We start from the raw sequence: 20,866 nt of genomic DNA, 5'->3' as shown, positions 1-20,866 counted from the left end.
TTTTATTTTATTTAATCAATTATGATCGCATAAGATGCCAGCGTGGCGCACTTACAATGAAAGTTCTAAATGTTGCCACGTGCGCACTTATCATAATATATATTTTTTAACTTATCATAATATATTTTTTAGTTCACAATATATATATATATTATATAATATATATATATATATATATATATATATATTATAATATATATTATGATAACTGCTAAGAAAAAAATATATTAACCTGTGTAACTGTTGTAGTTATCCTGGCTATAATTACTTAAAATGATCAATGATACAGTTTTTTTTCCTAAGTGGTATTGCTGCTTCTAGAAGTGTCGCTGCACACAAGTTATTTTTTTCTTAACCGTGACAACAGTTATTTTTTTTTCCTAAACCACAAACAGTTATTTTTTTTTCTTAACACGCACAAACAGTATTTTTTTTTTCACCTTTTTTCTTTGATTTGTGAGGCATAATTTCCATCTTTCAACAGTTAATATCTAAAACATTACAAATTTTTATCATCCTATTATATGTATTACAAAGTGAATGCAATTAATTTTATTATGTTTATCAATTCATATGTATGATATGATGGAGACAGACTTATTTCCCTTTATGCACGCATCGTTTCTACAAAGGCAATTTGTTCAAAATTGAATAATAATATACGTGTAAATGATGGTCGTTTAGTAATGTTAATACTAATTATCTTCCTTTTTTTTTTTTGTCACAGGAACATAATCACTAGCTTGGAATTGTTATAAGTATTGGAAATTTTCAAAGCGCATAAATATTTGCCCCATCCCAAGAAATACTCAATAATTACTTTGGATAGGTATGTTTGACATTTATATTTAAATTTTTGAATTGGATTTGTTGAAAAATAAATTGATTAAACATACATGACTAATTATTCACAATAACAAGAAACTTTTTAGTTTAAAGGAATCATAAATGAATCATGCTTCACAAGTTATAAAAAATTACTTTCCAAATTTAGTCACTTAAAAATTCTTCAAAATATTGTACAAAATTAGTCATAAAAGAATTTGTAACATAAAATTAATTATATATAAATAATAATTATGTAAATTTCCTAATGGATTTTGAAACCTTTTTACTTTCATTCATTTAAAATTTTTAAATTTTAAATTATTACTTACAATTTCTTTAGTATATCTATTGATATATATTTAATTTGATCAATAATTTTTCTAATATATAAAAAGCTTTAATATTGTGAAAAATAATATATATTATATAAAATGTCATAAAAGATATTGAAAACTTAATATATAAAAATTAAAATTGAAATAAAATAATTTTCTTTAACCATTTCAATATTGAAGTATTAAAAAATAATATAAATAATAATTAGTTAAATTTCTAATGAATTTTGACATTTTTACTATCTCATTTTAAAAATTTTCTATTTTAAATATTACTTACATCTATTAGGTATATCATGATATGATTATTTATTTGACAATAATTTTTCTAATAAAATTTAATATGCAAAAAAATTAATATATATTATTAAAAGTTGTCATAAAAAAAAGATTAGGCCAATTTGCATAAAAAATCTACTTATTTGGGCTACTTTGCGAAAAACCGGCAATCTTTTCGTTTTTTGCAGATTCAGTCCGCTTTTTCAGCAAACTGAGACCAAATATCCTTGATGTTACTTTTTCTCTTTCCCTCTTTTCTCTCTTCTTCGTTTCTCATCGTTCTTTTTTTTTCTCAAGCCGGCAGTGAGCGAAGGTCCGTCTCGCTCTCACTACTCAGCTCATCGCCCGTCGCCTTGCCCTCATGGTCATGCACCCCCACCTTCCGCTCGCCTCCGACCCCGCCAAAGCGCGCCAGCAACTTTTTTTTTTGCTTTTTTCTTTTATTTTCTTGCCAGACTCTTCATCCACTAGTCTCCGACTGGCGACGCGCTCTCGCGCCTTCTCCCCCTTCTCCATCTCTCCCTCTTCCCTCATTTTTCTGCACTCCCGATGACGATTTATGTTTCCCAGGCCCCGAGTCGATACCGTAGGTCAACTGCGCGCTAAAACAGCCTGGAGCTGGGGGTCCTTAGACGCGTCTTCCCCCGCACGGCGCCGTAGCTGTTAAGCAGAGAATGTACAAAAAAATTATTAGAAAAAACAGAAAAAAAATAAAAGATAAAAAATTATATAAAAAGAGATGAAGATGAAATTGTATCGGTTAATTACAAAAAAAATTTATAAGTTGCACTATTAGATGTAAACTGCTGCTTAAGATAAAATTATAACTCTGTTGAACGAAAATTACGCTCGTTTGGGAGATGTTTACACTCGTAATTAATGTTTATTCTTATTGTACTCTTTCAATAATGTAAACGGTATCATTAAGATAAAAATTCACTCTTTAAACGAAAGTATCGTTTTCCTCTTATTATACTATTTTTTATCTTAAACTGCATCATTTTAAGTTATATTATACTGCTTTCCTCTTGTTGAGCTGTTTTTCTCGTTGTTCACTATTTCTCCTATTTTTCACACATGAATGCATATGCAAAAGAGGAGCAACAGAGAACAAAGGAGGAAAACATTATAAATATCTCTTAAAAAGGTGCAGTCTTCTCCTTTATGCATGTTTCATTCTCTTTTGCACTATTTTCCTATTTGTTTACACAAGAATGTGCAGTAACAAGAGGAAAGACAGTTGCAACAAGAGAAAAACAGTAGATATATCTCTTAATAAGCAGTGCAGTTTCTTCTTCTTGTTGACACTATTCCACTATTTGCTTACGCAGAAATATTGCAAATAGAGGAGAAACAGTTATATATATCTCTTAAAAAGTGCATGTTTTTTCTCCTTTGCCATTATTCTCTCCTCTTGTTGCACTATTTTCTCTCTTGTTTATACATTAAATGGGCATCAAGAAGGAGAAACAGTATAAATATCTCTTAAATATGGTTGCAGTTTAAGATTAAATATTGTAACAAAGGAGGAAATGGTGCAACAAAGAGAGAAACAGCTGCAACTTTCGTATTAAAGAAATGTAATCTTCATCTTAATGGAGTGCATGTTTACATCTTGAATAGATGCAATAAGAAGAGATAACAGTGTAAAATATCTCTCTAAGAGTTGTAATTTCGTTAAAGTGATGAGTTTTCATCTTAAAAGCTAAGCAGTTTACATCTCTAAGTCAGTGCAATCTTATAATTTTTTTTGTAATACGATTACAATTTCCATGTTCATCCTTCTTTTATAAATTTTATCTTTATTATTTTTTTATTTTTCTATAATTTTTTTTTGTCCACCCCCTGTGCCAACAGCCACGGTGCCTGCAACGACGCCGCTAAGACCCCGCTCCGAGCCTGTACGTCGCAGTGATCTCCAGAGGTGTCGACGTCGGCGCCGGCGAAGATCATGCGTCGCGGAGGCGGAAGAAATATGAGGGAGAGGGAGAGATAATGAAGGACGGGAAGGACTGAAGAGAGCTGTTGTCGTCGGAGATGGTGGAAAAGAGTCGGAGAAAGAAAAGAAAAAAAAAGCAAAAAAAAAAAAAAATCGCGACGCGGCTTGGCAGGGTTGGAAGGCGAGGAAGGTGGGGGGTGCGTGATCGAGGGCATAGGCGAAGGCGAGAGAATGAGGGTGAGAGGCGAGACGGACCGTTTCCGCCTCCCCTCTGCCGGCGAGGGAAAAAAAAGAACGAGAGAAACGAAGAGGAGAGAGAAAGAGGAAAGAGAAAAAGTAAAAAGGGTATTTTGGTCAGTTTGCTGAAAAAACGGACCGAATCTGCAAAAATGAAAAAGATGACCCGATTTTGCAAAAATCTAAAATAAGTGAATTTTTTATGCAAATTAGCCAAAAAGATATTAAAAAACCTTAATATCTAAAAATTAATATTATATATTATATAAAAAATGTAATTTAAAAGATAAAATTAAAATCCGTGCATTGCACGGGTTAGTTGCTAGTTATTTATATATACTAGGGACGGGGGCGGGGGTAAAACGGTACATTCACTTTTGAAACGGGTCCAACGAATGATAACCGTATTGATGACATCTCCTGCTTAGGCGGCTCTGTAATCAGTATTGCGCTACACGTACCGTCTATTCCACGTGGGTCCCACATACGACTCTCGATCGTGGTGTCACCCCCGACGCCACCATTCGCTCCTTCTCCCAACTCAACACCGTGGACCCGGTTCATAGGGACACCCACGGTGAACGGCTGTGATTCATCCGCGAGATCGGAATAGAGCGGGGGCTGATGAATGATCGGTTCAGGAATATTGGACAGCACTGGGTGCAGGGAATGGTTACTGTTGTCATGCGCAGCGCATTGTATTTCACCGAGGAAGGCCGGTGTCGGAGGAGAAGAGAGAGAAAAACCAATCGAAGAGAGAGAGAGAGAGAGAGAGAGCGACATCCACGCTCCTCCAGAGCGAGAAAAAATAACAACACCACCAACAACAGCATACATTCTCATTTCATTCTTATTTTTATTTTTATTATTATAAAAAAAATAATACAGATAAAAATTAAGAGAGAGAGAGAGGGAGAGGGAGAGGTAGAGGGGAGAGATGCAGAACAACTTCTTGACGACGATACGGAGCCTGAAGATCATCGACGGCTGCTCGGGCCCCACAACGGCAGCCGGCGGCCACCACCACCAGAATTTCTTCTTGGGAGCCGGCGGCGATCGGTCGTCGTCGTCGTCGTCGGCCCCGTCCCTCCTCCGCCCCTCCTTCTCCCTCCACTCCAATTCCCTCCACCACCGCCACCACCACCGTCCTTCCTCCTCCTCCCTCCCCGCCGCCGACGGCCTCCCCTGCGGCCTCCCCTCCCCCGACCTCCTCTCCCCCTCCGTCGACCCCTTCCTCCGCCCCGTCGACCCCGTCTCCTCCCTCTCCCTCTATTTCCGTCGCCTCCACCGCGCCAACGAGGACGAGAACGAGGTCGACGAGGTCGACGAGGGGGAAGAGGAGGTCGAGGAGGAGGAGGGGAGGGACCTGTGCGACCTCTACCTGGAGCAGCGGGCGCTGCTGCGGCACCTGGGCGACCCCAAGCTCCTNGCCCCCGCGCCGAACCTCGACGAGGATGACGACGAGGAGCGGGACAAGGCTGACGTGTGGTTCCTCGTCGGCGACGGCGAGGGCAAGGCCGTCCTCTGCGTCTGCTCCGCCATCGCCGCCCTCTCCAAGCCCCTCCGCCATCGTCTGCTGCGTCTGCTCCGCGATCCGACGCCCCGGCGCTGCCGAGCCTCGACGAGGACGACGACGAGGAGCGGGACGAGGCCGACGTGTGGTTCCTCGTCGGCGAGGGCGAGGGCGAGGCCGTCCCCTGCGTCCGCTCCGCCATCGCCGCCCTCTCCAAGCCCCTCAACGCCCTCCTCTACGGCGGCTTCGCCGAGGCCCAGCGCGACCGCATCGACTTCTCCCGCAACGGCGTCTCCCCCCGCGCCCTCCGCGCCGCCCGCCGCTTCGCCCGCTCCTCCGGCGACGGCGACGGCTACGGCGAGGCCGCGCGCCTCCCCCGCGACCTCCCCCGCGACCTCCTCCTCGAGCTCCTCGCCTTCGCCAACAAGTTCTGCTGCGAAGCCCTGAAATCCGCCTGCGACGCCGCGCTCGCCGCCTCCGTCCTCGCCCCCGACGACGCCCTCCTCCTGATCGACCCCGCGCTCGAGGAGTCCTCCTCCCTCCTCGTCGCCGCCTGCCTGCAGTCCTTCCTGCGCGACCTCCCGCGCTCGCTCCACGACCCGGAGATCGCGCGGCTGCTCTGCGGCGCCGAGGGCCGGGAGCTGCTCGCCGCCGCGGGCCACGCCTCCTTCGCGCTCTACCACTTCCTCAGCCACGTCGCCGTGGAGGAGGACGCCACCTCCAACGCCGCCGTCATGCTCCTCGAGCGCCTCGCCGAGTCCGCCGCCGCCCCCTGGCAGCGCCAGCTCGCCCTGCACCAGCTCGGCTGCGTCATGCTCGCGCGCGGCGAGTTCAAGGACGCCCAGCGCTGGTTCGAGGACGCCGCCGCCGCGGGCCACGTCTACTCCCTCGCCGGCGTCGCCAGGGCCAAGTTCAAGCGCGGCCACAAGTACTCCGCCTACAAGCTCATGAATTCCATCATCGACGACCACGACCCCGCCGGGTGGATGTACCAGGAGCGCTCCCTCTACTGCATCGGCAAGGAGAAGATGGCCGATCTCAGAACCGCCACCGATCTCGATCCGACGCTCGTATACCCCTACATGTACCGCGCCGTCTCCCTCTTGGAGGACGACAAGATCGGCGCCGCCATTGCGGAGATCAACAAGATCTTGGCGTTCAGGGTCTCGACGGAGTGCCTCGAGCTGAGGGCTTGGTTCTATCTCGCCCTCGAGGACTATGAAGGTGCGCTGCAGGACATCAGGGCGCTGATGACGTTGGACCCGGATTATATGATGTTCCACGGGAAGATCCATGGGGACCATCTGATCGAGCTGCTCCGGCAGCACGTGCAGCAGTGGGACCTGGCCGATTGCTGGATGCAGCTCTATGATCGGTGGTCGGCAGTGGACGATATCGGGTCGCTCGCGGTCGTGCACCAGATGCTCGCCAAGGAGCCGGGGAATAGTAGCTTGAGGTTTCGGCAGTCGCTTCTGCTGTTGAGGTAACCGCCTTTTTGATAAGCGCTTTTGAAAATGCTCCTTAGATTCTCCTCTTGTCCTTGTCTTCAATCTTGATCCTGCTGCATATTTGTTGATGGTGAAATTCAAACTGTCTTTGTTTATTACTACTTTGTCTCTGCGTCACGCATAATGGAAGCTTTTTTTGTCTTGTAATGAATATAACTTGTGTTGATAATTGACTGAAGAGAAGCATTAATAGTCCATGAAGTTACTGAAGTGCGAAGATCAAGTATTTCAGATGTAAATCTCATAGTACAAAATTGTTAGGTAGAAGCCTAGGATGATATCAAGGGCACCTCTACCTTGAGGTTGTTCTGGATAAGGTTTTCCTTGTTATGGTAGGGGATATGCCATGCCACCTTTTTTATCCTATACGCGACCGACACAATGATCGATTTTTTTTTTTTTCCTTTAGGTTTTATACAATAAAGACATGTGCTTCTTAGAATTTCTTAAAATGTTATACTAAAATGCATTTTTTGGTGGAATCCCATATTTATGGAAAAAAAAAATGTGAGCGAGGAAAGAGGGAATTCATGCTTATTGATTGCCGCTGGTATCTGCAGTATTCAATTATGTGGTGCCCCTACTTGACAGAGACAGCATAAGTGTTTGCATGGAAAGACAGTTACGGATCAACCACACAAAGGACATTAAAGATTGGAATAGACCACGAAATAGACCACGATCCTTTGTATATGTTAGGTATAACTTTGTGCTTGGATGCCAACCATAAGGACAACATGGTACTGTGTTTGAACATTCTTAATCTTTTTTAAAAAAAACCTTTTCTAGTGGTAATAACAAGGAAAATGTATCATTCTTTCTTTGTCTTAATTACCAACAGTTAACGTTCATGGTCTTTAGGAGGAATTAATTGCCTTGATCCTAGAGGAACATGGGAAGATTTATACTGATTACGTTGTTCGCTTCTTTGATATGATTTTGCTCATATAATGACAAAATGGCCTATCACTTCTGTTTATCTTGCTTATTTCTTTATTCCTAGCTGGGATGTCGGCTTATAATTCAAAACCTTGAGCTTAAAATCCTAGGCAGTCCTTTATATCTGCTTTCTTTGTTTTCTGTACATGATGAAGATTATTTTTTTTTCCACATCTTTTCTAATTTCTGTTTCCGGTGTAGAATACTCTTGCCATTCGTAAAGGTGGCATAGTTTGTGGGCACTTTATTACATCTATATTATGTTTTTTCTTTGAGACGGCAGCCTTGTATTAAAACTAATTTGCAACCAACGATATATCTGATTGGTTTTTCATGTTCAGTTTAAACCAGTGCATTCCATGATTTTTTTCTTTTTCCCCCCTTTCTAGTGACTTCCTGTGATATTTAGAGCTGAAAAGATGGCTTTGGAACTAATGCTTGCAGTTGCATCTCTCCTGCCGAATTTATTTATCATGATCTCGATTTTAAATATCTTGGTGGTTTCTAATCGCAGTATCAATGTTATTGTTCTCTATGTAAGGTAGTTAAAATGTTATACTCGAACTGCAGGTGTAGAGTGGGCCCAAATAAATTCTAGTGAGTTATACAATGTAAAGTATTGGGTATGGATTGGTTTGTTCCAGTGGGGTATATAAGCTGTTCTCCTTAAGGGTAAAGTGCTAAACCACAAAAATTATACTATCATGAGCAGAGTACTTTTAGCTAGCTTTAATGCAGAGAGCAGCTTAACTTTGGGACAAGAGGTGCAAGAAAGAGGAGGGAAGACTAGGATGACGAGCAAAGTGCCTTGGATAGTGTTTAGGATGCTGGGCAATCGAAATTAATTTCAATTATGTACTCCTTAGTTCCTTTTGGAATGTACGGCAATAAAAGTAACTCCAAAACCATCTAACTTTTATTGATACTATATTTCGAGTATCCAAGAGGCCAAATATGATTCTTGGTTTAAAGCTTCCGTATGCCAAATGCACAAGAATTTTTCCACTGCCGTTGGTTGTCATCATTATTCTGTTTTCACGCTAAGTAGTTGTAAAGTAAACAGACTGTACCTGGCTATCTACATGGGTTTTTTTTTAAAAAAAATTTCTATGCTTTGATGAAGCTAATGATCGCTACTCTCACCATCTCAAACTTGTTTTTTTTTTTTTATTTTTATTTTTAATCTGCATGCTTTTTATTGTGGAAATGCATGACTTATTTTCGAGGCATATATGGCATATCCTAGTCAATCTTAGCTGACTTACAGATGGGCAATTACTATTTACTTGTGTCACATGTGAACCGTGGTTTTACTTCTCAGCCAGTACAACAGTTCTTGTTGTGATTTATTTTCCTATTTCTAAATGCAGCTTGTATATTTGCACAAAATATTTTTATATTGAACCTTAAACAAAGCCTTCAATATGTTGAAGTTGTTATCAAAACCGTACCATCGTGCTTTTTCTACTTGACCTGATAAAATGTGCAAATGTGCTTTCTTTTTGTCTTTTCATCTAGGTTAAATTGCCAAAAGGCTGCAATGCGAAGCTTGCGCTTGGCTCGGAACCATTCAACTCACGAGTACGAAAGGCTTGTCTATGAAGGATGGATTTTGTACGACACTGGCCATCGTGAAGAAGCTCTAATAAAGGCTGAGGAATCAATAGCTATCCAGAGGTCATTTGAAGCATTTTTCCTAAAAGCGTATGTGTTAGCTGACACAAGTCTCGAGACAACAACAGCATTATATGTTATTCAACTTTTGGAACAAGCCAATAGTTGTGCTTCGGATAACCTCCGAAAAGGGCAAGTAAGTACTCAATCCCACTGTTTTCACTTTAATATGTCAACTTCTTTCACATTTGAGCATCATCTAATCCTTGTTTGGCTCCAGAAATAGGATGCATTGCCTTTAATGAAGTGGAGTAACAGCTTTATCTATTGGACTGCCTTCCATTTGCTTCTCTCTGTGTTAGAAGCAGAAACTCCTAATAGAAGTTTTCCTTTTGGCTTCAAAATACCAATTCTGCTTCTCATCACAATAGAAGTTTCAAACTTTTCTGTTTATCGAACTCTCTACTAGAGATGTGTGCAGCTTAAAGCCAGGCCAAATAGTTGCTGGTTCTTGGGGTTTCTACATATATCCCAACAAAATCATCTATTTAAGTATACCCTTGCAAAAAATTTGAAATTTTCATGTCCACCCTAAAATTTCGTACAGAAATGCTCTTACAATTTATGTTGGTGAGTCATTAAACTAATGGGCACTTTAAGGTGGTGAGTCATCAAATTTATGGACGAAAGTTGGTTTGCTGTTGTTTTTCTTAGGAGGGGCATTTCAAAGGACATACATGAAAGTTTAAATTTTTCAGCAATGTGTGTAAATAGATAATTTTTCAGTGTTATTTAAGTAAATAGTTTCTTATTCTTTACCGCATGTTTACAATTTTATCTTTAGGCTCATAATAACATGGGAAGCATATATGTGGATTGTGATATGCTGGATGAAGCTGCGGAATGCTACTTGAAAGCATTAGGTATAAAGCATACTCGTGCACATCAGGGCTTGGCACGTGTTTATTACCTTAAAAATCAGAAAAAATCTGCTTACGATGAGATGACAAAGCTTATTGAGAAGGCAAAGAACAACGCGTCGGCATATGAGAAGCGTTCCGAGTACTGTGATCGTGATATGGCAAAGAGTGATCTTAACATGGCCACGAGGTTAGATCCGACAAGGACTTACCCTTACAGATACAGGGCTGCAGGTGCATAAAATTAGTCAAACTTCTGTTTCTTTATGAAGTTAAATTTCATAGCATTTAGTAGCTAGATCATGCAATCATTTAAGAACCGTGACAAGATTTTTTGCGATTTTTCCTCAATTGCTGAAATTGTCCAATGATTAAAAAGTTCTCATCTTTTCATCCTTTTGCATAAACTCCTTATTTTCTTTCTTTCTTTCTTTCTTTCAGAAAACGACCCTGCTGTATATCTCTGAGGAATCTGAAAATCTTTTTCTAGTAGTCTTTAATTTAGTCGCTTTATTGAAGTTTTAGCATTTCATTAGAGTATACTGTCAAATGTGTCAGTCGGAGGGGTAAAAACGTAATAAAAGGAAGTGTATGTAGTTGACAAAAACAACAGGGTTTTCAAAAAACTTATGGCAACATCAGAGTATTTAGGGACTTCCTTAATGTTGTACTGCATATAAATTCCCTAATGACTATGCTGAGGTAGTTTTAATATCAATCTAATACTTTTGCCACAAGAACTAGTTAGGAAATATAAACAAGTTTAGCGGGAAGCATCTCTTGTATTCCATTTCTGTCTTGCATTGGATGTACAACACTAACAATTGAAATATCTGATCTCCTATATCTAGTCTTAATGGACGACCACAAAGAGGAGGAAGCGATCGCTGAGCTCTCACGCGTGATAGCGTTCAAGCTGGACCTCCAGCTCCTCCACTTACGCGCCGCCTTCTACGACTCGATGGGCGACAGCGCGGCCACCCTCCGAGACTGCGAGGCCGCTCTCTGCCTAGACCCGGCGCACGCCGACACTCTCGACCTGTACAATAAAGCTCGCGAAAAATCCGAGCCACAAAGCTAGGTAAGAAAAACCAAGCTTATCACTTTTTCGCTCCGTGAGCTTTGTTCATAGAAACTGTCTATATATATACCTAACTGTATTTCGGATAACATGCCGAAAGATGAGGCAAAGAAAGAAGCAGAAGAATGGAGTATGTGTATATATTTATGCCAGGTTTATAACATCTATAAAAGGAAGATGATATGAGATTGGATGAGCTTTTTGGCCAGAAGATTATGTAAAGATGAGTGTAAATGAGAGTGATTGACCGAAAAGTCGCGGCGGGATCGATGAACTGCTATTTAGGAACAACTCTGTATTTTTTTTTCCTCCTTTTTTTTGGTTACTACCAATTTTTTTTCGAAACGTTGATGTCGATAATAATTGCTATGATTAACAGAGAGCAATGAAGAGTTAATGGTAGGGTGTCTAGGCCAAGATAATTTACTCAAACTTTTCATTTTTTTTTTTTTGTTTTGTTTTTGTTTTGTTTTGCTGGAAATGCATGGAGGCCTCAATTGTATGTCATTTTGAAATTTGGGAAAAAATTTATCAAATTTATTGATGATTTTATTACATTTAACAACTTCTATAATTTTTTAGCGAGCAAAATTGGAGCATCTAAAGGTCAATAATGAAGGAGATAGTTAATTAATAAAATTTTTTAACTTAATTAGGTGTAATTATACAAATCAGAAGAAGTTGAGGGTTCTCGACCAAAAGAAAAATAGTAAGAGGTCTAGGTTCCTGTATAGACGTCCGGATAATATATTCAATGGTAACTTATTCTGTACAGAGATTATCTTTTGTGATTGAAAGATAGAAATTAAAATTTTTGCTATATAGTTTGGACATTCATGATTTGGTAGTATAGTATATTTTACATATGATGTCATTTATCTTATTTAAAAAATATGACTCAAAAACTGAGTATTATATTTCATTCTAGCTATTTGATTATTTTTTCTCTTCTACCTAACATTACATGCTTTTTTAAGTAAATGAAAGAATATGTTGTATAAAATATTCATGTCTCCGGATAAGGCCTTATTGCAAAGCGGCCTATAGTGTGAAGAGAGTTCTATACATTTTTATCTTCTTTTTTTTTCTCCTTGTAGAAAGGAAAATGATAACCATTCTTCTCTTTTGGTATGTATATCATACACTCTAATCATCCTACGAGTAAAATTTTTTTATCGATCACATCGACATGATCAGTAAAGAAACCTCATCCATTAATAGTAGTGTACGTATAATATACACCCACTTTGGAGTGTATGGGTAGCATTATTAAAAATAAAATCTTAATTTCTTTCCAAAGTTATCATTGTTTATTAATGTATTATTTGGTTCGGAAATAAACTATTCTTGCTTTCCGTGACACATTTATAACTTATGGAATAAATTAAAACTATGCCAACTTTGTGTTCCGAGAAGAATTGAGTTATTCTTTAGAATAAGAAAAATAACATTTGCATTGTTAGATTGTAATAGTAAAATTTAGAATAATTATAATTTTTTTAAAAATATTTTAACTAATTAATTAATATCAAATATGACTTAAATAATAATTTAACAAGTTAATTAATTATAAAAATAACTAAATATTATAATTAATTAGTTAATTATAAAAATAAGAGAACATAGATATGAATTAATGAGCATCCAATTAGATGCATACTTTATTGCTAGTTCTACTTACTAATTTAGAAGGATGTTTAGCTTCTTTTTTTTTTTTTGGGAAAACTTCAAATACCTCCCTTCTGGTTTCACTTTTTCTCACTTTAGTACCCTGTGGTTTAAAGTGTATCAAGTTAGTACCATCTGGTTTCTCACTTTATCACTTTAGTATCCTGTGGTTTAAAGTGTATCAAGTTAGTACCATATAGTTTCGCACTTTATCACTTTAGTACCCTGTGGTTTAAAAATCACAGGGTACTAACTTGATACAAAAATAAAACCACAGGGTACTAACTTGATATACTTTAAACCATATGGTACTAAAGTGATAAAGTGATAACCACAGGGTACTAACTTGATACACTTTAAACCACATGGTACTAAAATGAAAAAGTGCGAAACCACGAGGGGGTTTTTAAAGTTTTTCCTTTTTTTTTTTTTTGGGCTATAGCTAATAGAAATTTTAAGATGAATAAAAAAGCACTATAACAAAATATGTTTTACATGGTGAAATTTTAAAAAAGATTTAGATTGTTTTATATCGTTAAATTTACAAACGCATCACATCGACCATTAAACTTATCTATTTAAGATTTTTTGATCATTAGCCAAATGATGTCGAAAAATTATGAAATTTACTTTTTAAATATTTTCAATAGTGTGAATCAAGCCTAACGGAGCCAATCGTCGATTTGGAAGCCACATCATCAAAATAACCTAATAGTATAGAAACATTCGCGTTTCCGATAGTATACCAGTCTAGTTCTATATATATAATGACAAGGACACTAAACAAGGCTTAAATATTCAGATTTTCCTTCTTACAAGAACTTTTCACATAACATCGTATCAACTTGTAGCCTGAAAGAGTGTAAAGGCGAAACAAAACCCTACTGCATGCGGCATGCACGTCCAATAGTTAGTCGATCATTTGTATCACTGCATTGACGCACAGCTGGCCGGCTGGAACGCCAGCGGCCCGGCGGAGTAGATCATGACATCAAGCAGCTTGGCCGCCGCCCTCTTCCCCTCGTCCTTCAGCGCCGCCCCCGTGAATCCGTAGTTGATATTCGTGGGGTCGTCGCAGGCGGCGTTGGGCGAGGCGAGCAGCCGCACGTAGCAGGCCCGCGCGGGGTCGCCTTTGTAGAAGTCTCCGGCAGCGTCGAGGGCAGCGTAGAAGTACCCGGCAGCATCCGTCGACGCCGCGCGGCGGATGATCACCTACAAAGTTGGAATTTTTTTTTTAAGAAATTAATTCTCATAAAAAAAAAACCAAATTTGATCGTCAAGAAGAAAAGTTTTATTACGGAATCTACCTCGGCTGGGCAGGATACAGGCCTCATTTATTAATGTATGAATATATTTTATCTAGCATGTTTTTTTTGGCTTGATTTTGAAAGTATTTTAGTTATTTATTAATTAGTTTATGAGAGGTACATAAAGCATGCCTATAACTGCATAATATACTGTCTCATATATAAAATATTTACAAAATAGAGTAGTTTGGTTGCTGTACTGTTGGTAGTACGAAGAACTTCGTATTACCAAATTATTTTTAATAATGTAGCTTTCGAATCGACGATTCATTCCGTTAAATTTAATTTGCACTATTAAAATTATTTAAAAATTAAATTTTATAATTTTTTGATATCATTTATCTATCAAACGAGTAATCTAAAAATGAACATCTGAAAATAAAAATTTTATAAAAAATAATGATAAAAAATTTGAATTTAAGATCAAAGATACTGATCTTACTCTAAATAATAAAAAAATCTTCTATAAAAATTTCATCAGATTTGAATTATTTTACGTTGTTAAATTCACAAATGCATCACATCGACTTTTAAAATTGCCAATTTTGAGAACTTTCGATCACTAGCCAAGTAATGTTGAAAGTTTATGAAATTTAGTTTTCAAATACTTTCAATAGTGTAAATCAAATTTAACGAAACTAATTGTCGATTTAAAGGCGGCATGATTAAAAATAATTTGATAACACGAAGACTTTCATACTACCGATAGTATAGCAGCCTAACTCTTCCAAAATATTATTTATGAACATTTCAATCTAATATCACAATATAACATTAATACTTTTTTTTTTTTTGTTCGTAATCATATTATAATGAGATGAGACCAGATCATTGTCATTAACATAAAAAATATATACACGACCAAAACAATTATCTACTCTTACATCCTTAGACGTATCCACGTATCTGCAGATTTATACATTGATTACCGTTTTTCTTAAGCTGTCGTTGTGTACATGTATTTAGCTGTATACCAAGTATAACCTATGTGTTTCTTATACAAGGGATAATTATCTATATACTCCTCAAAACTTCTAAAATATTATATATATATAATTGAGTTAAAATATTATCGATAGCAAACGGGCTTCGTTGCCACACATTTATTTTCGATGATAGAGCCTCCAAATCGGCACCGTTGAATATGATCTATATCACTTAAAGTGTTTAGAAATCAAATTTCAAATCTTTTCGACATCATTTGCCTAATTATCTAAGGGTTTCAAAATTTGTAATTTTAATGGTCGATATGAGGCGTTTTCTCGTTTAATTTTGTGTCCACTCGATGGATAAGAGAACAATATCGAAAATGTATAAAATTTGATTTCTAAACATTTCAAGTGGTATAGATCATATTCAACGATGCCGATCGTTGATTTGGTAACGGAGCCCGTTTGCTATCGATAGTATTCTAACTCAATTATATATATATATATATATATATATATATATATATATATATATATTACTTTCGAAAGTACCGGGACCTCCGTGCTTGTAAGTTGTTTTCGATGATAGCACATCCGATTCAACGATCAGCTCCGTTAGGTATAATCTACCTTATTGAAACTATCTAGAAACTAAATTTTATAATTTTTTGACATCATTTACTAAGCGATCAAAAGGTCCCAAAAATGACTATTTTAACGGCCGATGCGGCACGTTTTTAAGTTCAACGGTGTAGAAATATCCAAATTACATGAAAATTTAATAAAAAATTCTACTTAACGTCAATAGCAAGATCAATATTTTCGATTTGAAATTTGAGTCCTTTATCATTATTTTTTATGAGATTTTTATTTTCAGCTGTTTATTTTGAGACTACTCGTTCACTAGGCAAACGAAGTCAAAAAATTATGAAATTTAGTTTCTAAATAGTTCCAATAGCGTAGATCATGTCTAATGGAACTGATCACCGAATCGGACGTCCCATCATCGAAAACGACTTACATGTACGGAGGCCCCCGTACTTAGGAACCTAGCTCTATATATATATATATAGAGTCCGGCTACTATACTATCGATAGTACCAAGCCCTTGGTACTATTGAGTTTTCTACCGTTAGATCTACCTTTTGATCATTTCCATCCGTTAGATTATACTATTAAACCAACCACCCACTCAACCCTAGGGGACCACTATCAATTTAACCGGGGACCGCTATCATCCTAACCGCACATCTTTTCATCCAACGACCGAAAACTCAATAGTACCAAGGGCTTGGTACTATTGATAGTATAGTAGCATAATACTATATATATATATATATATATATATATATATATATATATTATATATATATACGCCTCGTAATATGTTCTCCGTTATTCAAAAATCATCAATGCTGTTATTACCCATTAAGTTATCTTGGACTAAATTCGAGTTAAATTTTTATTAGAGTTAAAAACAAAGTCAAAATATCCTTTTTCTATTTCTGACTTAAATACAAATAAAAAAAGTTTGTGACAATAGAAAAGTATATTTGAAAGAGTAAAAAGTTAAATTTTTTATTTTTTTGCTCTAAACTGAAGGATAAAAAATGATGACGATAAAAATGAAATATTTGAAAGAACAAAATAGTAATTTTAGAAATAAAAAAAAAACGTATTTCTTTATATCATTCTTCTAACGGATATAAATAAAAAAAATTTTAAAACTTTTGAGGAGTATATAAGAAAATGAAAAAGCGGCGGCACCTGATTCTTCCAGCCTAGGCAAGTGACGCCGACGCGAGCCGCTGCGACTGTGGCCGCCGATTCCAGCGACCACGTCCCGCGGAAGGAGCAGTTCTGGCAGTAGACGACGCCTTCCACCACCACCACCACCACCACCTGCGCCGCTGGCACCCGACAAATCTGACTGTGGCCGGCGACAGCAACGGATAAAAGGATGGCCGCGAGGTGGAGGGCAAAAACCACTGCAATCTTCTTCATGATCCTGACCATGTGCACTCTTGCCTTTCTCACCTGGGGGAGAATATATCTGTCTATCTATCTATTCTTTCTACACATTAAAGGAAGGTTGGGGGACCACATAGTGATACGTGTTGTCCCAACCTTCCGCTTCTATATATACATATATAATTAATTTTAGGGGCAATTGCTTATATACTCTTAAAAAATTTACGATTTTCGGATTACCCCTTTTAGAAGGCAATTATTGAAAATGTCATTTCTATATTCCAACCTATTTCAAATATACCCCTAGAGTTAAATTTTATTAATAAACGGTTAGCAATAGCTGTTATCTGTATAAAATTACTATTTTACCCTTTCAAATATACCCTTCCACCATCTCGACTTTTCTTATTTGCCCTTGTCAGGGACACAAAAAGTATTTTGACTTTTGGTCTTTTCAAATATATCTCTCTACGGTTACGAATATTTCTTATTTGCTCTTAAGTTAAGGGCAAAAAAGTATTTTGATTTTTTTAACTCTAGTAAATATTTAACTCATGTTTAACTCAAGTTAACTTAACGAGTGATAACTATATGAGTATTTTGGAATAACGAAGGAACATATGAGGGGTATATTGAAAAGAAAAAAAAAAAGTAGGGACAAATTAGATATTTCTGAAGTTTTGAGAGGTATACAGACAATTATTCCTTAATTTTATATATATAATTAATTTTATTAATAATGCACGTAATAAATCGTATCTAATCCAATAAATGCGATCTAAATCACGTAAAATGCTTCTGTATAAGACAAAACTAATACAAAATTTAAGTTTCTGCAATAGAATTTTAGAAATATTGTGTGTGTGTGTGTGTGTGTGTATATATATATATATATATATATATATATATATAAAATAACTTTATTAAACAATTTATTCCTGCCATTTTATTTCTCTTTTATGTATTGATTTATTTGAATTATTTTAATAGATTTATATAAAAATAATAATAATTAAATCTTTTTCACATAAATCGTTATAAAATAATTTAATTACTAATAATTAAGCTGTTATATGAATTTATGTTGCACCACACACCAATTTTAATTATTTTTATTTAAATAGATTTAATTATTATTATTTTTATATAAATTTATTTAATTAATAATTAGACTAATAAAATAATATAAAAAATATAAATTAAGGTTTATTATTAAAAACTTTTTGTATCGCAGCATCGCACAGAATTTTCACTAGTGTGTGCATATATAGCCTTAGGAGATTTATTATCAGATTATTAAAAAATAAAAATTGGAGAATAATTTGGAGAATAAATATTGTAGGGCTGATGGCAAATTTCTCAGAGTAAGAGGAGTGGAATAGAGTTATTATAGTTTAATTTTATAAATTGAGCTCTAATACTTTCAAAAGCAAGTCATTGGTACTTGTAAATTTTTTGTCTTTAAATAAAACATTTATAAGGTTAGGATAATAGCGGTTCCTTATGGTTGAGTGTGTTGTTGGTGGAATAACATAATCTAAGCGGTGAAATTGGTCAAAAGGATAGATCTAGAGGTAAAATTTTTGTAAGGAGCAAGTGCTTTGTACTTTTAAAAACATCATAGCCAGACTCTAATTTTATAACATAGAATATGAGAAAATGTATAGAAATTATCTAAACTATAGACTATTTTGAGTCGGTTATCTAATCTTTCAAAATTTTAATTTTACTATCTAATCTTTCAATTTCTGATTTGAGTCAACCAACGATACATTGAATGCAAAATTTAACCTAATTAATTAAATAAATTTATAGTTGTAAGAATTGCATGAAGTATAGTAATTAACTAAACCTGTAAAGTTAAACAACGCATTCAAACACTATCCACCCTTTCAATTTATTTGATTTAAGTCAGCCAACAATACTTTTGATTTCAAAACTTGAATGCGTGGTTTAACTTTATAAGTTTAATTTTATACTTTATACAATCTCACAACTGTAAGTTTATTTAATTAGCTTAAATTTTGAAGTCAACGATATACGTTGACAGATTCAAATCAGAAATTAATTGAAAGGCTGGATGGTAAAATCAAAATTTTGAAACGCTGAATAGCTGATTCAGAATAGCCTTTAGTGCATATAAGTTTTGTACATTTTTATTTTTTTAAGCTTAAATTATTAAATAACAATAATTCTAATATTTTTATTTTCAACATGTTATTAATTTAGAGAGCAATGTAGGTTGCATTTTGTTATTTGCATCACTTATTTATAAGATCCCATTGTTTAGATCGTAATAATTCATTTCAGTATCAATCTGGCCTAGGATTATTAGTCCTAATGTCTTTGTTTTAAATATAGCACTGGTCATGTAAGCAGATGCCGATAAATTTATCCGTAAATTTTTGAGTAATCATCATTCTTATCCATACCGGCCTACGAGTGGGCAAACGGGTATACATATTATCCACACAAGGTAATCTTTTCTTTTCCATTTCTATTTTTATATTTTCCAAACAAAAATAACATATATATATATATATATATATATATATATATATATATATATATATATATATATATATATATATATATTACCTTTTTAAAAAATTAAAATCTAGTTTATTGTTTAAAATATTATAATATACAACAAATAATAAAGAGAAAATAACGCTAGAAAAAACTAATGGTAGAATCATACAGATGAATAAAATAAAAGGTTATTCACTATCTTATTTTTTAAAAATTAAAAAAATTATATATGCGAGCACCCGTGGGTATCCAGGAGTGGACCAACATGTTCATAATTTAACATGTACCCATCTATTTTATCTACATTTTTTTGGTTAAGAAACCTAATATTTGTATCCATAAATTTGCATATAATTCGTAGGTATCCACAGATATGAATGAAATTGCCGGGTCTAGTCAGAATAAATTATTAAATAACTGGGTCCCCACCCATTATAAGAGTAATAAATGGAGAGATCTTTACATTTCCAAAGTATCAAATACAGAACTGATTAATCATATTCTTTTGTAGGAATTAAATATTTTGAATTGCATTTCAAATCAATAGCTATAACAAAACAAAAACGTGTTGATTTTGATTTTGAATTTGATATGAGGGTAATTACACTTCATATCATGCGTGGTGCGCCGAACCATCGATGAAACACAGAAGATACAGCATCAAAAATGACTTGACTATCGACCGTCTCCAGAGCAAGCGGCAAAGGGCTTGATGGTTGGTACCCGAAGTTTCAAGTTCGAATCCTAGTTGATTCACATTTCAAGTTAAGTTTATTTCTAAAATGGAATAAACGAAGCGGGTAGCTGCAACCTATCTCTCAAAAAAAAAAATAAAAAAAAAATAAAAAAAAATCTTGATTCTCTCTCTCTCTCTAGATCTAGGCTGGAATACTATCAATAGTACCAAACTATTTGTGCTATTAGGTTTTCAGCTCTTGAATGAAAAAATATACGGTTAGAATAATATGGGCCCTCTAGAATTGAGTGAGTTATTGGTTTAATAGTACTAATCTAACGGATAAAAATAGTCAAATGGTTAAATCTAAAGGCGAAAAACTTGATAGCACCAATAGTATCTCACCTGGACTATGTAGATATATATACACCAACTATTAAAATAGCTTTTTTCATGCAAACTGGTGTAATGTCAAGCACGTTTTCTCCGTTGAATCTTACAAGGAGCTTGCTCATTGCATATCCAAATTAACTACAACACGGTTAAGTACATAAATTAATATTCTACATTTGTTTTTTTTTTAATTATGT

The 20,866-nt window shown here is 36.1% G+C and overlaps 2 protein-coding genes across 2 annotated transcripts; one reads left to right on the top strand and one right to left on the bottom strand.

Moving 5' to 3' along the window:
• LOC109720082 (ethylene-overproduction protein 1-like) lies at positions 4,315-11,645 on the top strand. Its single transcript, XM_020246963.1, has 5 exons — positions 4,315-5,129; positions 5,177-6,614; positions 9,097-9,388; positions 10,037-10,346; positions 10,964-11,645. Exons 1-5 carry the CDS (start codon positions 4,556-4,558, stop codon positions 11,191-11,193), a joined length of 2,844 nt encoding a protein of 947 aa, XP_020102552.1. The 5' UTR covers positions 4,315-4,555; the 3' UTR covers positions 11,194-11,645.
• LOC109720698 (non-classical arabinogalactan protein 30-like) lies at positions 13,616-17,118 on the bottom strand. Its single transcript, XM_020247968.1, has 2 exons — positions 16,865-17,118; positions 13,616-14,073 (listed from the first exon to the last, which is right to left on the bottom strand). The coding sequence occupies exons 1-2, from the start codon at positions 17,111-17,113 to the stop codon at positions 13,789-13,791; spliced, it is 534 nt and encodes a 177-aa protein (XP_020103557.1). The 5' UTR covers positions 17,114-17,118; the 3' UTR covers positions 13,616-13,788.

This window comes from Ananas comosus, linkage group 14, assembly GCF_001540865.1.
Source record: "Ananas comosus cultivar F153 linkage group 14, ASM154086v1, whole genome shotgun sequence".
Taxonomy (NCBI): domain Eukaryota; kingdom Viridiplantae; phylum Streptophyta; class Magnoliopsida; order Poales; family Bromeliaceae; genus Ananas; species Ananas comosus.
Note: the sequence above shows the minus strand (reverse complement) of the source record. Positions and strands in the feature narration are given on the sequence as shown.

What these genes read in the sequence shown, in the direction of transcription:
- LOC109720698 (XM_020247968.1), bottom strand. Translation starts at nt 17,113, where the DNA reads ATGGTCAGGATCATGAAGAAGATTGCAGTGGTTTTTGCCCTCCACCTC. An exon ending in GCCTAGGCTGGAAGAATCAG is followed by an intron (nt 14,074 to 16,864) that starts GTGCCGCCGCTT and finishes CCAACTTTGTAG; the next exon opens with GTGATCATCCGCCGCGCGGC.